The sequence below is a fragment of the Molothrus ater genome, chromosome 9 (genome assembly GCF_012460135.2).
Source record: "Molothrus ater isolate BHLD 08-10-18 breed brown headed cowbird chromosome 9, BPBGC_Mater_1.1, whole genome shotgun sequence".
NCBI lineage: Eukaryota > Metazoa > Chordata > Aves > Passeriformes > Icteridae > Molothrus > Molothrus ater.
This window is the reverse complement of record NC_050486.2, coordinates 4,729,695-4,746,990: the sequence shown is the minus strand read 5'-3', so window position 1 is coordinate 4,746,990 and position 17,296 is coordinate 4,729,695. Positions and strand designations below refer to the sequence as shown.

Here is a 17,296-nt window from a genome sequence, read left to right as displayed (position 1 = left end):
TGGGAACATTTTTTTCTTATTTAAGACAAAAGAGGGAAATAAAATACACATTTTTCTTTGTTGTTGGTATGTATAGATGATGGAATAAATAGTGCAGAGCTGGCAATGTGGATAAGGTTTTCAAGGATGTCTCTGTAACAAACTGAGAAGGTGTGAGGGACCCTCAGATCTTTTGTGCTGTGTGTGTCCATCACAGTTGTGCAGTGCCCCATAGGACCAAGGCACAGCCCTTGTCTGTTGCTCCCCACTTGGGTGTATTCCCCCCCCACCTTGCGACCTGAAGACTTGAAAGTCATTGCTGTGTCCAAATGTTGAAGATCCTCTCTTTTTTTCTCCCCATCTTCATGGTCTGTAGCACAGCCTGGTGAGACATTGTTTGTATTTTATAGTATCCAACAATGGAAACTTCTTCAACAACAACCACTTTGGGCTCCCCTGTGGAGATTGCTTGTTTCTTAATTTATATTCGTATCTTTAAGAGCCAAGGAGACCTTGAAAGACATTTCAAACCACTATAAATTATAAATACTGTATCTGTTTCTTCCTTCTGTCTCATCTGTATACAATTCCCCAAGAACCTTATGCAAACATGAAACAAAAGAGGCTGAGCTATTAATATGTCAGGGGGAATAGAAGAACCCCGGGATGTGTATGTAAGCAGAAGGAAGCAAAACAATTTAAATTAAGCCTGAGTGGCTTTTTTTTTTTTTTTTTTTGTCATTAAAGACAAGTCCTTGTTCTCTGCAAAGTGCCTTGATGCATTGCCAGAGTAAACTGAGTTGGAGATCTGGATGCTTTGATGAGAGATGCTGTCCATGGATTGCACTGCCTTGGTGATTGCTCCTGGCTGCTTCTGTCTCATCAATATTGGGGTAAGTGGGGAGAAACTGACTTGTTGCTAATGCCCATTTTCATCTTCAAAGCAAGTCAAGTGTGTTGGATGCTGCATCAGCTGGCAATGGGGACTGACATTGCTGAGGTCTGACACTTCTGTTTGATGTAAAAGGTGCTCTCCTTGCCTGACATAAGTGGGTTTCTGCTGCTTTATCCCACCTGAGAAGTCGCCCCCATGCAGCTTCATCCCTGACTCCCAAGCAGCCTCAAAGATTACATGTCTTTTTCTATCACCTGCCTGAATTGCACTGGATTTATGCACATGTGTAAGAGGCGAGAACAAGAGGAAAGCATATTTTGTAGCTGTATTAGAGAAGTAATTTCTTCTTGTGTTGATGTAAATAGTTTCTGTTATCTCTTAAAAGCAGGTGAAGAGACCTTTGCATGTAACCAAGATGTAGAAGTGAATCCACAGCAGATTCAAAGAAAATTCTCCTAATTTGAGAATTAAACTGGCAGCACAGATGGGAGGAATTTTGGTGGACATCATCTGGAGACTTCCCAGTGCTGTTGATGCCCAGGAAAAACATGATTGGATTCCTAGCTCTGAGCAAGATGAATTCTGCCTGTAAGTACCCTGGCCTAGCCATGCTTTTCAAAGAGGATGAGGCACAATTTGCTTTGCATAACTTCTCTTATGAATGGTTGCAGAGGATGGGAGCACTGGTGACATTCTCTTGCAAACTTCATTCTTGGTAGAGTAAGTATTCTGTCTCTGAGGGTCCTGGTGACTGTGGACGCCCAGCTTTTGATTTCATAACCAAACCATTCCCATTACTTTAGTGCCTTAGTGGATTGTGAATGCTCCAGAATGAGAGTGGGGAGGAATAATGTAATTACATAAAGTTCTGGCTCTGCTCTCTGTGACTCCACTGGTGGTGGTGGAGGAGAGATGCACTTGCTTGGTAGTCCCAGGGATACCCCAACCCTGAAAACTTTCAAGATCAAATTCAACAGGGCTCTGAGCAACCTGATCAAGTTAAAGATGATCCTGCACACTGCAGAAGAATTGAACTAGATGACCTTTAAAGATTCTTTCCAACCCAAGCATTCTGATTCTTTGATATCATATCCATAACATGGCGACACTCGCTGGGTCCTCTCCCAGCAGCATTCCTGTTGATATGTGTTGTTGATTTTAGTGAATATTTTTTCTTCTGTTTATGCACTTGAGGATGAACATGGGCAAGGCAAAGGGCCTGGTAGATGGCTCCTGGTCTGAAGCTCAAACCCCCTTGCCCTGGGCTGGGTCTTGTGTTTGAATCATAGCTCCTTCAGCCATTAACATTTTGTAGCAAAGCAGCGCCGTGGGTCATGGCATTGTGAGTACCCCTCTTTGGATCATGAAGGAATGCTGCCTGAGGAGGGAAGGTCACTAAGAGCAGTCCATTCCTACCAGCATGATATGTGGGCCAGCCTGCAGGTGTCTGGGTGCATGCAGAGTGAGTCCTCACCTGTGGTGAAGGTGGTTGAGACGAGGCCGCTGCGCACGGCGTTCTGGGCAGCCTGCAGGTGCACCGTGTACTCCGTGGTCTCAGAAAGCCCCTCCAGACGGATCCACGTGTCCTCTGCATCCACAATCAGCTCCTGTACATGGGTCCCAGAAGGAGGCAGACACCAAGAGCAACAGATGAGAAAAGCGCTGGGGAGCCTAAAGAGCAAGTGAGGAGGGAAGGGAAGCCACAAACTGCTGCAGCCTGGCTGAGGAGCAGTGCATGATTGCTTAAACCCCTGGGCTGAGCAAATGTGAGTTCAGCCAATACAGACAACATTTCAGAATGGTTTGGGTGGGGGAAAGCAACCTGGTTTGGAGATGGATTTAAATGTTTGCAGTCTGTGTCCTCTGTCAGCTGGGTCTGTTGGGACCTGTGCCTTCAGTACCAGACATGACTGATTGCCCAAGCAGTGCAAGAAACAGAGCTGGCCAAACCTGGTTATCAGCCAGTTTTGACTCTGTTGATTCCTGTCATGTTAATTTTTTGGTTGTTGGCCAGTGCCACACAACATTATTGGGTCCCTTTTGCAAAGCTATTATCCTCTGGCTGCTGTGAGCCAATCACACCAGCAAAGGAAATCAGACTGTTTGCCATGACATATTTCTGATGGTGTTTGTTGCAGCTCCTCCAGACAGGCAGATGTGGACACACTCATTAAATAATCAAATGTATTGTATTGCAGAATTAATTAGCTCTCTGTGCCTGTCTTGCTTTTTTGCAGGAAGGGCAAATGGCCTTTTTAGCATCTCTGCAGAATAATATTCTCCTGCCTCAGCTTGCTTGTGTTTCACAAGCTGTGAATTGCCCCTGTTCCACCAATCTCTCCAGGTAAACCCTCTAGGCCCAGACCAGTAGGTGTGCATCAACATTTTACCTTAGACAATCTCTTCTTGCTTTTTCCTATCATCCTGCTTAGCAGGAAGCAGTGTCTGCCCTTTTGGCCTCCCTGAGCCACTGAGCATCATTCTTTTGCTCTGTTTGGCTTCTCCTGCTTATTTTAACATGGTCTTATTACTCCCTGACTGAATGAGGCTCTTTGGTGTGAGGACTGAGGCTCTTTGGTGTGAGGACTCACTCACCTTCCTGCTGCCATCGCTGGATCTGTAGGTCATGATGTAATTCTCAATCTCTCCTACGGGAGGAACCCAGGAGAGCAGGGCGCTCCGTCGTGTGACTTCGCTGGCTGTCAGATTGGTTGGAGGATCCAAAACTGCAAGAGTGGATAGGAACACAGGGAAGTGCAATTTCTCACACACAACCACCTCAACCCTGCTTCCCAACTCAGTACACTGGGATTCAACCTTGCAGCACTGAGCTACAGCCCAAAGTCATCCTCACCCTCAGTTTCAAGATCTCATCACCCATCCCCAGTCTTGAACAGAGCTCTGCAAACCCTCTAGAAGTCCTCCTCTACCTATGTGCCACCTTAAGGGTAACAGCTGTGAAATTCATGTGCTATGGGACCTGTCAAGCAAAATGGGTTGTTGTGTTCTTCTGGACTATGGCCTTAGGCAAAAAAAAAAAGACCTGGTCAGGGGTCTGCTAAGGAAACCACAGCCAGGGGAAAATCACCAGAAAAAAGGGATGGATGGATGGATGGATGGATGGATGGATGGATGGATGGATGGATGGATGGATGTTGAAAGAGTGAAAATAATAGTTGATGCTTGTTGATTAAAATTGTGTTCTCGTGTTGTGCCCTGTGCTGGTATTTGGGATGGTGTTTGTGTCCTTTTGGCTTATGGCTACCTCTATACCCACACGAGCTACGTAACAAGAGCTTTGGCTCAGCCTTGCTGGCTGCTTTTCCTGGGGTGAGTGCATGGCTAGGGATGAAGGGTGAGGGAAGGGATTGTACATACGAGTGGTGAAGTTGGTGCTGATGGTCTGGCTGGTGAGAGGCCCGCTGGTGGCATACATAGACACTGTGTAGGTGGTACTGGGCAGCAGGTTTGTCAGCTGGTACTCCTGGTTGTCTCCATCCACGAGAATTGTTTCTCCTGCAACTGTAAGAAAAAAGGGATGAGTTAGGGTATGTGACCATGTTCACAGGGGTCTGAGGATGAGGGAAGAGATGAGGATCTGACTCCATGTTTCAGAAGGCTTGATTTATTATTTTATGGTATATATTATATTAAAACTATACTAAAATAATAGAAGAAAGGATTTCATCAGAAGGCTAGCAAGGAATAGAAAAAGAAAGAATGACAAAGGCTTGTGACTCTGACAGAGAGTCTGAGCCAGCTGACTGTGATTGGCCATTAATTAGAAACAACCACATGAGACCAATCACAGATCTGCCTGTTGCATTCCACAGCAGCAGATAATCATTGTTTACATTTTGTTCCTGAGGCCTTTCAGCTTCTCAGGAGGAAAAATCCAAAGGAAAGGATTTTTCATAAAAGATGTCTGTGACAAGGGTAGACATTCAAGGTGGTTCTCCAAAATGTGTCTCTGGATATGACCTTATGACAAAAAGCACTTCTATTGCTGAAACAGTGGTGCTGTTCAGTCTGAAGGGTGATCTAATTTTTCCCACAATCTCTATAAAACCCCAAGGCAAGGGCTCCTTCCCTTCTCCCTCTATGAAGGGCTCCTACTGAGCCCTGGGCTTTGGGATGGGAGAGAGGCAGAGGAGAGCTGAAGCAGAGCCCTGGGGTACCTGCACGGTGGGTGAGGATGAGGACGTAGCTTTCCACCTCCGACAGCGGCGGGTTCCACTGCAGCAGCGCGTCGGTGGGAGTGATGTTGGTGGCTGTGACCCCCAGGGGGACATCCATGGCTGCATGGGGGAGAGATCCAGAGAGTCAGAGGCATTGGGAGACTGGACTATGAGCTGGAAGGGCTTCTTGTGGCATATTGCTCTATGCCCTGCCCTGCTGCCCAAGGAGGAGTTAGTGTGCCCAAGCTGGAGTGCAGAGATGTTGTAGTTTGTGTTATTCTGCTACCTGGGCTGCTCTTCCACTCTTTTCTAGATGCCCAGTCTAGCTTGTCAGGGATTTTCTTTAGGCTTTGAGGAGTCTGGAGATAGCAGAAGGTTTTATTCTTGCAGCAGATGCTGCTTGTGACAGGGCTTCCCTAGGGATTATTTCTGGAAATCTGTACTCTGTTTAGGAAAGGTTGTCATGATTGCCCAGCAGCATGTTTCTGGCTTCATGGTGCCTGGTACACAGGTTTATCACTTTTACCCATGACTACCCATGCATATTTGGGATAAACTTTGCTGAGACATACTTCAAAAGCCCACACTGAGCCCTTCTGAGGCCTGCTTATCATCTCCAGCTTGCATCCAGCTGGTGTGAGGTCCTGCTTGCTCTCAGTCACCTGGGTATTAGTGCAGGCAGGGACTGCCAGCCCTGGGCAGGATGGAGCTGACACTGTTTGGCTGTTCCCTGCCCACCAAGAGCTCCTTCTCACCTGTGTATGCAGTGATGGAGGCCAGCTCACTCTCCTCCCGGCCCCGCACACTCTTCAGCTCGATCTCATACTTGGTGGCAGGCTGCAGGTCCTGGAGGGTGTACTCAGTGGCAACCCTGGAGATGGCCATGCTCTCTGTCCTTCCTGCAGAGATGGAGCCAAGAGCTTTGACTTCATGGCTGGCCCCATCCCTGGGGCTCAGGAGGGGCTTGGGAGGGCTGGACACAGGACACTGGAGGTAACTGGGTTTTGTGCCTGCAGGTGCACTCCTCTGTGCCCAGCACCCTGCTGGCCTGGCCTTTCCAGCATCATCCCCAAAACTAGGGCCAAGGGAGATGAGGTAGGTGAAGCAGATGAGAGAGCTGGGATTTCAGGATTGAGCCCTGAATTTAACCATCTCTGGGGAGGGCACACTGCTGGGGGCCATTCTGTGTGCCCCTCTGTGCCGAGCTGGCTGCAGTGGTCCCTTCCCATCCTCTGCCCTAGAGCCAATCCCAGTTACTGCTGGCTTTGCCCAAGGCACTGAGGTGCTGCCTGGGTGGGGATGACCTAGTGGCTTGCTTGGGCCAGCAGATGGAGGGAGGGCTGGAGCTGTGAGCTCGGGGCATGAACAGGAGTGGTGTGGCCCCTTACCTTCGGCAGCACGGTAGGATATCCTGTAGTGGTCAAAGGCAGCAATGGGAGCACTCCAGTAGACCATCATGGACTCCTGGGTGACATTGCCCACCCTGAGGTCCTTTGGTGCATCAATCCCTGGTGAGATGGAGCACAAAGAAAAGCTGTGGGAGGCAGGCCCACTCCCCATGCCCCTGCCTGCCCTCCCCTGTGCCTGCTGGGGGGTGTCCCGTGGTACCTGTGGTGATGGAGCCCACGACAGGCTCAGAGCTGATGGTGCCATGCACGGCCACCAAGGACACCAGGTACTCTGTGGATGGCTGCAAGCCCGTCAGGCTGGTGTGCCTGCGGGTGCCATCCAGTGTGACCTGCTGGGCCTCCTCCTCCTCGTCCCGGCGGCTGTAGGTGAGGATGAGGCGGTCTGCTGGTGGGGATGGGTCACTCCATGTGACATTCACACTGGAGGATGTCAGCTGGGAGAAGTGCAGCTGTGAGATGGGCCGAACGCCTGGAAGATGGAGAGGAGAGATGCAACTCCAGCCTTCTGCAGATCCTTACCTCCATGTTTTTCCCAGTGCTTGAATGGGAAATACTTAAAAGAGGTGGCAAAGCTGAAGATCTGGGCTCTCCATTGATTTGAAACTCTGCTGGGATCAAAAGGCAGAACCAGGAGGGGGGAAATGGTGCTTTTCTCAGCTCCACTGCAAGCATCCTCCATCCCAGACCCATACAGTGAGTAATGGAACTGTCCCACTACAGATGGTATATGTTGTCTGCATTTCATGACTGCAGACTTTTCAGCCAGAGGTCCTTGTGAGGTCCCCCAAGGCTTCATTTCTTCTTATGGGCACACAGACCACCCTGCCCACAGAGGACAGCATAGGGCTATCTGTTTCCCCAGTTCTGTCTTGTCCAGCAAAGCAAGTGTGTTCAGTGCTGCTGGCCAAAGGGATTGTGCCACCACAGTGGTAGGGCCATCCTCCTTTTGAGGTCACCTGCTCCTGTGTGGACACATTGACCCCAGTTCTCATCCCCATCACCAGTTCAAGGGTTTTAATGCCAGGGATGCAGTGAGCTGGCAGAGATGCCAACAAGGTCTGTGCCCTTGTCCCCATGCCAGCTTGTGCTTCCCTACCTGTGAAGGCATCCACGGTGGCCTCCAGGCTCTGCTGCCGTCCCCTCTCAGCGATGATGGAGATGGTGTACTCTGTGCCGGGCTCCAGCTCCGAGAGGGTGAGCTGTGACTCGTCCCTGGACACTGTCACTTCCGAGGCCATTCCCGAGGCAGGGGTGAAGGTGACGCGGTAGTGGTCGATGGGACCCGTGGCTTTGGTCCAGGCCAGTGAGATGGACGTCTCAGTGGAGGCTGTCACCAGCAGGTCCCGCGGGCTGTCAAGCTCTGTGGGAGAGGGTTGGTGCAGAGCTTTGTCCCCATGCACAGACTGTCCCATGAGGGCGTCTGAGCCATAGCAGCCAGCTGTGCTTGGAGCAGGCAGTGGGGCCAAACTCACCAGTCCTGGCATTCATGGTCGCTGGCACACTCTGCTGGCTGTCCATCACAGCTGAAATCCCAATGCCATACTCTGTTCCCGGCACCAGATCTACCAGGGAGGGCAGAGAACACAACAGAGTTTGAGAGCAGCAGCTGGCAGAGTGACCTCAGGGCCCTCCAGGATATCCCTCAGGTCAGCAGTTCCTCTGCACATTGCAGAAGAGCTGAGTCTTTTCAAAAAGCCCCGTGGATGCCATTGGACAGGGAATTTGGGTTATTTTAGCTCAGAAACAAGCCATTTTTAAAAGTTGTTGCTGAGGTCTGCTGCAGTTGCTGGCGGTGAGACAGAAGCTCTTGTGTATGTGAGCTGAGATGGAAATGATAAAGTAGCTATATTTTTTTTTCTAAAGTGATCAAATATTGTCACAGGGCTGGTGTCTTGGAGAGAAATAAACTATGCAGAGTAAATGAAATGCACATTAATTGAGAAAGGTGCAGTCTTTCTGGGAGCTGAATCAAGCCCTGTTCTTTAGGGTGGACGTATCCTGAGGTGCCTCTCTCAAGGGACTTGGGAATTGAGCTCATCCAGCTCCTTTCCTCTTGCACTGCTTTATCTCCTTGGAATATCTCTTGCCTCTGCCTGTCACTTCTGCTTGGCTGTTGGTGGCTTTATTCCCCTCTTCCCTGTGCTTCATGATCTTTCCCACAAAGCTAGAAAAACCCATAAACTTTCCAGCTCAGCCTCTTTGTATCTTACCCGGGGGCAGCATCCCCTGGAGCCACCAAAACCTTTCCCAAGAGGTCAGGAGGGAGGGACACTCTCCTCCCTGCTTTTCTCTTGCTACAGTGCAGTCTTGGTGATGGGGAGAAGATGGACCCCCTTGACCCTGCTCAATAAGTGTCAGAAGTTTTCTGGAAAAAAGATCCTGGCAGAAGGTAGGAGAAGGAAGAAATCAGTGGGAGGATATAAACCTTTTCTCTCCCAGCTCTTTGGGATGAGCAAAATTATGGTTATTTCTGTGCAAATGCTGGTTTTTAATAGAGATTATGGGTCAGGGCCAGGCTTGCTGCACTTTTAAGTGTAAATCTTTGATAAATTCTGCTCAGTGCCATTCCTCACTGCTTTTCCTGCAGGTAGATGAGACTGGCTGAAAGAATTGCTGGTTACTTTCATACCATGGATCCCATCAGGTCCTGGGTGACTGGGAAAAACCCCAATGGGTTTTGCACAAAGTCCAACAAGACTGGAGGCCATGATTACTCTGTACATAAAGAGCTATGGGAGATGCTCGTGTGCCACCCACACTATGAGTATCATAGCTTTTTTTTTTGCTAGCAGAATGGCTTTTTCATTATTTTCTGCTATGACTAGGTTGGTGGTTTTTTTTTTTTTAATTGGTTTGTTTATGACACAGTAAACTGGGGACTGGAAGCAATGCACTTGTGTGATGATGGAGGTACTATATAAAAAATCACTCTCTACAATTGACTTAAGAATCTGCATCTCTGCAGCTTTCTCTGGTTGGGTTTCTTGCAGCCTTACCTGAGTCTGGAAGAGCCTTGGCAGCTTTTTTAGTTTTATTGAGAAAAACAAGTGACTTTAGGCTCTTGTCATATATTCCAAGGCAAGCTCAAGTTAAGCCATGGATATTGTCAGTTTGTGTCACTGTTGTGCCTCTGCCCAGGGAGGGGGATTTGGCCCATTTTTAATGCTTCTTCTCACCTAGAAAGCCAATAAACGTCCTAAAGGAAAGCTAGCAGGAGTCCAGCACTGAGTCTCTGATCTCATCCTATTTCTCCCCATGCCTCCTCATCAAGAACACAGAAGAAATCAGCCCTGATGTTTTTCTTCTTTCTGCATTCCACATTTTTCACCATAACTGCTCTAATTGCCCTGCTGCCCTCCAGCCTTTCTTGTGACTCTGCTGCTGTATCTGTAACTTAACTTTTGGCTTTCCCACTGACTTTTCTCCTATAATTTCATATGGCAGATTTCTGAGCCCTTGAAAGTCCCGGGAAGGCAGAGAGTCAACATGGGAGAACCTGTAGTCCGTCCATACTGAAGAACTTCAAGATGAATAAGAACATTTTTGCATATAATTCTTTTCTTTGCTCAAAATATGCCACTGGAGCAGCAAATTCACGAGGTAAGCAGTTCTAGTCAAAAAGCAAGGAAATCACATCTCACATGGTGCTTTGCTATGTTGCGGCATAAGGTGTTTGGGGCTTTCCTGGCAGTGGGAGGTGGGTGGTGTTTGCAGCCCCTCTGCTGGCCTGAATAATGTACCACTTAAAGGACTTGCTCAAAACCAGCATCTCTAGATTTGGGTCTGCTTTGAGCCCACTTTGGAAAAAGGCACAAAACTCAGGCAGCCTGGCTCCCCATCGCTGCCGAAAGGACATCATCACCCATGGCTCTTTCCAAACAAGCAAAAAAGAGAAGGGTGAAATAATATTTTCCTGTAGATCAGCCTAAATAGACTTCTTCCCATTTCTCCCTTTGCTCCTTGCCAGCTCTGTTTGCCACCTGGACAGATGACACTGTGGAGTCAGGGACAGAAAGAAGACTCCAGTGTTCAGGTGGATCAGAAGGCAAAAGGGTTTAATGAAAGTAGCTGGGTCTTTTTGCAGTGTGACTCACTAAGGTGACGCTTGATTGGTCTCAAAGTAGAAACATCTCATATTATTGGTGACTATGAATAGCACCCTTTAGAGAACCATATCTATAAACAATGGTTACAGAAAGAGAGATAGTAATTGTTTGAATTCTTTCATTTAAGTTTTCCACAGCTTCTACACAGCTTCCCAGGATTTTCCTGGGAGAACCATGTCTCTCTCTGTTTAGAGGATATATAATTACTACAGACAGATCCTTGCTGGAAGTGTACCCAGACCCACACACAGGGGAAAACAAGCTCTGTTCCCAGGAAAACCTTCTCTCCGGTAAATAGTAAACTCCAAAACAACCTCAAACATGTGCCAGCACAAGGGCAACTGTGTCTTGGTGCTGATTTGGCATCTGCTTTGCCCTACCTGGCTGAGAGGAGGGGGAGGAAGGGCGCTATGACCGTGTTCACAGGGGTCCCAGGATGAGGGAAAAGACAAGGATGTGACTCCATGTTTCAGAAGGCTTGATTTATTATTTTATGATATATATTATACTAAAACTATACTAAAAGAATAGAAGAAAGGATTTCATCAGAAGGCTGGCTAAGAATCGAAAAAGAAGGAATGAATAACAAAGGCTTGTGGCTCGGGCAGAGAGTCTGAGCCAGCTGACTGTGATTGGCCATTAATCAGAAACAACCACATGAGACCAATCACAGATGCACCTGTTGCATTCCACAGCAGCAGATAACCATTGTTTACATTTTGTTCCTGAGGCCTCTCAGCTTCTCAGGAGGAAAAATCCCAAGGAAAGGATTTTTCAGAAAATATCATGGCTCCAGGGCGCGAGGGCGCGTGCGTACCTGCGAGGGTGGCGCGGGTGGTGGGGCCGGCGTGGCGCGGCACCAGGAGCTCGTGGTAGTGCTCCCCGGCCAGGGTGCTGTAGACCACCCTGTAGCTCTGTGCCTCGGCCTCGCTGTTGTCCCAGGCGAGCTCGAGGCTGGCGGGGCTCCGCGAGCCCACCCGCAGGTTCTTGGGGGCGTCGATCTCTGCGTGACACAAGGGACAGAGGCACGGTGTCACCGCGGGGAACGCGCCCCGCAGCCCTGCCACAGCCAGGGGGGACAGCCAGGAGATCCCCCCTCCTCCCCTGAGCATGGCCTGGCAGGAAGGGCTGGAGCATTTGCTCTCACCCCCTGCTCCCTCCCTGCTCACTCCAAGCACAGGCTGGGCGATGCCACCCAGGAGGGTGACACAAATGCTGGCAGTGTCCTCGGTAAGTTGGTTTGGCAGCTACTTCCATGTTATTTAGAAAAGAAAACTCTTTTCCCCCATATTAAGGTAAAAGAAACCGAGGCACTGTAAGAGGAAAAGGGCTCTGTAGTAGCCATCCATTGGCCTGAACTGCTCTTAGAAGAAAACCTTGAGCATCTTTACAGGCTCATTCACACTCAGACACTGCCCAAAGGGTTTGTTTATTGGTGCTGCTCAGGCTGTGTACTGAATCTGCTCTGGTTTGCACAATAAACCCCTCTGGTGAGCAACAGCTGGGGCTGGGCACCAGTGGACAGTGAGTAATGGTGATGGATCTGAGTTTGGGGGGGTGCTTTTATGTTGCCTTTTAGAAATAAAGCAAGGAAGGCCAAGACAGCAAATCAGCTGGGGTAAGCATCTCGTCTGAAATATTTATCTATAGAGATATGTACACACACAATTCATGTCCCACAGTTATTACTGTAGGAGCCTCATAGCCAGCAGTAATGTACATGACAATTTATATACCATAAACCAGCACGGAAATACACGCTCTGACTCCTCCTTTATGGCACGGTAAATTAAATCCCTTAGCTATCTGCAGGCTTAACATTCATTAAAGTTTTACTGACCAGTTAGGGTGCTCAGAGAAGATATAAAATAAGATAACCATGTTTCTGCATGTGCTGGTTTCAGCTGCTTAACTGCTGATTCCTTGGTCAAGGCACCTGCCTTGGCTCTTGATGCCGAGTGGGAGCAAGTGTCCGCTTGAACTCAGACCTGTGCTGAGCATTTTGGTGCCTTTGAGAATTGTGCATTGAGCTGTGGGTGCTCTTAAGGATGTAAACTGCTGAGTTCTAGAGTTCTAAGCTGTGGGTCTGAACAGGCACTGGAGTTGGTGGGGATGTGTGTCTCAGGCAGCTTCAACCTTGATGCTGCAGCAAGACATGGCCAAGATGGGGTTGGTTTGGGGTTTATCATCTAAATAGGGGGCGCTGAGTCCATCCATGCCTCATCACTGGCATCTGGGATCACCTGGAGTGCCCTGGGGACTATACAAGCATCCCTGGGGGCACAGGGCATTCATCACAGCTCTCTCACTGACACCCATTACAGCTGTAATGCAACTCGTGCCCTTCTCTTGAGTTGGTTGTCGACAGTAATTCCTCTTTGACTTTTTATGGTGGTATTTCCCAGGATTTGGGAGAGTTGGATGGGAAAGCTGGAAGCTTTGGGGACAGCAGAGAGGACCTTTTGCAGTGGAGGTTTAGTGGCTAAACAGCCACTAGCAGCAGGAGCGGGGACAGAGGGCAGTTATAGGGTGTGTATTTTAGGGTGAGCTGAATCATTTGCTCTGCCTTGCTCTGTGGATGGGCTGAATGCAGGTGCCACCATTTTCACCTGCATCTTGACCACTGTATTTTCATCCCACTTCTTCCTCCTAGCACACCAAACCCCAGCTCACTTGCGCCAGCAGAAAAAGAGGCATCACCAACCCCCGAGATGCAAAAACCCCTCAGCTTTTCCTCCTTGCTCTGGGACAGCCCATCTGCAGACGGCAGCAATCCACCTACCCATGCTTGCCAAAGAGACTCAAAAATTAACGCCCAAAAATCCATTTCTCCCAGCAAGGGCAGCTCTCTACCTGTGGTGAACTGTGCAAAGGCGGGGCGGCTCTCGTTGGCGCCGCGCAGGGCGCTGACGGCGAGGTGGTAGCGGGCGCCGGGGCGCAGGGCCTGCAGGGAGTACTGGCTGAGGGGGGGCTGCAGGCGGAAGGTGGTCCTGCCGCCCTCCCCGTCCGCCAGCCCGTACTTCAGCAGGATGGCGTCCACCTTGGCGCGAGGAGGGCTCCACTCCACGAAGGCCACCGTGTCCGAGACGTCCCGCACCAGGATCTGCGTCGGGCCGTCGATGACTGTGGGGGGGAAACGGGCACCTGTTATTGCAGGAGAGTTGGATGGGGAAAGGTGGGGGATTTGGGGACGCCAAGGTTCAGGGATGCTTCAGGCTGACCTTCAGAGCGGCTGGAATTGGGATGTGGGGACAAGGGAGAGAGGTGGTGTGGGCAAGAGGCATGACCCTGACCCCAAGATACTTTGGTCCTCATGGTTCCCAGTCTCTTGTCCCAATCTCCTGGCTCTTTCCTGAACCCTCTCCACTTTCTGCAGGCACCAGAGCAGGACCCAGCAGCTCTCTCATTGACACCCATTACAGCTATAATGCAGCTTATGCCCTTCTCTTGAGCTGGTTGTCCACAATAATTCCTCTTTGACTTTTTAAGGTGGTATTTCCCAGGATTTGGGAGAGTTGGATGGGGAAAGGTGGAAGCTTTGGGGACACCAAGATTCAAGGATGCTTCAGGCTGACCTTCAAAGCAGCTGGAATTGGGATTTGGGGACAAGGGAGAGAGGTGGTGTGGGCAAGAGGCATGACCCTGAACCCAAGATACTTAGAGGGTTTGGTCCTCATGGGTTTGCCCAGTCCCTTGTCCCAGTCTCCTGGCTCTTTCCTGAACCCTCTCCACTTTCTGTGGACACCAGAGCAGGACCCAGCAGCTCTCTCATGGACACCCATTACAGCTATAATGCAGCTCATGCCCTTCTCTTGAGCTCGTTGTCAACAACAATTCCTTTTTGGCTTTTTCAGGTGGTATTTCCCAGGATATAAAACTCCTATATCTAACTGCAACACACGTTCTTTGCTCTTATATAGCTGCTTGTACTTTTGCATTGAAAAAACATGTAATTTTCCTTTGTGCCCAGCTCTTCAAACTATCCAAACAACTTTTATTGATGTTCTTCTATGCAATTTACTCTTTTCCGATCCTTTCCATCATTGGCAAAATTTATCAGCAACAGTATTATGTCTTTTGAAAGGTGTTGACAATGTGTTAAATAACATGGGGCCAAGGACAAGATCCAAGTGTTGAGAACTGAGGAATGTCTCTAGAAATGTTCCTGCTTTGGTGCCAGCTCCTGCTTTGTCCTTAAACTGAGGAATCAGCTCATAAAGCTGTTGGTGGCTTGGCAGTGGGAAGAGAGGAGAAAATGCAACTGTTCTGGTGAATCTTCATAACTAGCTGGGTGTGGGGCTATGGTTGGTGTCCAAAAAAACCTTTCAGATAAATGGCTTTTAGAAAAATTCATGCCAGAGATCTACTGGGAGACATTTTTGGACATTTCTGCCTTTTTTTTTTTTTTTATTTGGCAGAGATTTGGGGCCTTCCTTCTTCCATACCCTCCAACACTCAACCTTTGGACATCCTGGGCTCAAGCCCGGCTGATGGATGCTTTGAGTCCAGCAGGACTGGATGGATGGATGGATGGATGGATGGATGGATGGATGGATGGATGGATGGATGGATGGATGGATGGATGGATGGATGGAGCCAAGCCTTGCCATCACTCCTGTGCCATGGCAGTGCTCATGCATGAAGCCTGCTGGGCAGCCTGTGTTATCACTTAGATGATCACAAGGTGGGTGAAAAAGCCCACTTTAGTTCTGTAATTCAGACTATACCATGTATACACATACCTGATATAATGACAGTATATAAGGGCCAGCTGAATGCTGCACCTCAGGGTTGGAAGTTTTGGGGGATGAGCATGTGGCAGGGGTGGGAAGCACTGGGGGGGGTAGAAAAGGACATGGAAGAATTTGGAGTAGTGAGGTGAGGTCTGGGGGCAAAACAGCAGAGGAGGGAGCCCAGCTGGGAGTCCCAGTGTTCAGGTAGGAGCTGTCTGTCCAGCTTGGCCAGGACCAGGTCATGCACACCCTCAATGTCCAACATGCTGTCCAGCCACCCAGGGGATCCACATCTACTTAGCTGTATGGCATAAAACCATGCCTTTGCTGCCTGATCCTGGCACAAGGTGTTGAGGAAGAGCAAGGGTGGTGGGGATGAAGCTCTGGGGCTGCTGCAGAGGAAGGCAGACACCAGCACAGGGATGCCTCCATGGAGCACAGATCCTGGAGCCCTCTGCTCCACCTGCACTCCCTGCAAAGGTCAACCCTCGAGTCTGAAGTACCAGCTTCTATTTTTGCTGACTTCCCAGGGAAAGGAAGTTTCTGCCTTGACCAGGAGATGTCTCTATTAAGCCACGCCGAGCTGAACACGGAGGCAAAGCAGGAGGAGAGGACTGTGCTGGGGAAGATCAGCCCTGCAACAAACTGCTGCGGTGGAGGGACCCTCCCTTCACTCTCAGCGCTGCCTCAATTAGCAGCACCTCATTACAGCCCTCCGGCAGCTATTTAAGTGCTGTTTCCTCTCGGAACAGCTTAGGTGGAGCTAGTAGACGTCTGCCTGGCTTTCAAGGCAGACTGCACCAGATTTGGTGTGAAGAGACTCCTCTCCCCTGTGAGCTCTGCCCATCACTGCATCTCCTTCAGCAAGAAGACACAGCTGAATTTTCTCTGGTCTACAGGAAGGACCAGTGAGTGGGCAAACAAATTGGTTAGGAAGGGACATGCTGTTTCTCCTGTCTCCCTGCCCTGCTGCCTGATTTGCCTGAATAGGTGGGAGTGAGGGCATTTAGTGGCACAAAATCAGGTGGGAGTTTTAATCTGTAATGTATGAGTAAGTAATACATTTGTAGATATATTTCTTGAGGGCATCCAGCCTTCAAAATGTGAGATTACCAGAGAAGAATAATTTATCCAGCTATACAATAAAAGCAGAACTGAGTCTTTGCTCCCAACCCCATTAACCTTGCCACAGCTTCTGCACTTGTGACAATTTAGGAGAGGGACAAAACACTGCACGAAGTTGCTGCAATGTTGGCTGCAAGTTTCATCCCTGCCCATGGGACTTTATTTTTGGGACCTGCTGTGCTGCCCCCGGGTGAGGCTCACTCACGGGTTGAGACGCTGTCAGAGGTGGGAGGGCTTCTGGCTTGTTCCTTCAGGGCCACCACGGTGACAGTGTACTCCTCCCCCGGCTTCAGCCCCGTCTGGTTGAAGGTGGTGACGGTGCTGGGGAGCTGGGCAATCACACCACCCTCGTTATTCTGTCAGGGAATGAAACAAGCATTAACCCTCCCTCACCAGCTGGTGTTTTGGGGGGGACTGATGCACAACAGGAGGTGCCCCCCATGTTGCATCCTTCCACAGCACACACTGCATCCCCAAATCACAGTGTCACCTTGGCACGCCCCAGCATGGAAGGAGAAAGCTGGGATGAAGTCACCCACCAAGCATGGAGTGCTTGTGTTGTTGGGCTGCAAAATCCTCCCCATCCCTCCTCCCTCCCCAGCTTCTGTGTATTTGTGCCTGTGCTGTTCAGAAAGAGGAAAGATGATTAAACCAAAACCTTGGCTAGGCTTGTTTTCCCTGCTCTTCAGGTGCCAGGAGCCTTTTGTTGGTGATGTATAGGTATGAAGCTGTGAGGTCTTTATTTTGCTGTCACCTGCTTTTTAGCCATCTTTAGTACACTCATTTATGCCTTGTGGTTTTGCCCTGGAAAACTGTGAGGCTTTAAACAACTGCACATGTCACCTTTCCTGCCAGAGCTTGGACAAAGGAT

General features: G+C 49.5%; 1 protein-coding gene and 1 long non-coding RNA gene across 2 annotated transcripts in view; one reads left to right on the top strand and one right to left on the bottom strand.

Moving 5' to 3' along the window:
- TNR (tenascin R) overlaps nt 1–17,296 on the bottom strand; it is an 83,801-nt gene that overhangs the window by 9,600 nt on the left and 56,905 nt on the right. The window contains 12 exon segments of the mRNA XM_036387662.2: nt 2,349–2,481; nt 3,470–3,600; nt 4,253–4,396; nt 5,053–5,172; nt 5,808–5,951; nt 6,441–6,560; nt 6,661–6,930; nt 7,558–7,821; nt 7,934–8,023; nt 11,385–11,570; nt 13,421–13,690; nt 16,631–16,781. Coding sequence (XP_036243555.1) covers nt 2,349–2,481; nt 3,470–3,600; nt 4,253–4,396; nt 5,053–5,172; nt 5,808–5,951; nt 6,441–6,560; nt 6,661–6,930; nt 7,558–7,821; nt 7,934–8,023; nt 11,385–11,570; nt 13,421–13,690; nt 16,631–16,781 — 2,023 coding nt within the window.
- Nucleotides 733–10,055, top strand: LOC118689410 (uncharacterized). Its single transcript, XR_004980620.2, has 3 exons — nt 733–872; nt 1,263–1,462; nt 9,906–10,055. It is a non-coding gene; the product is annotated as an uncharacterized LOC118689410 (long non-coding RNA).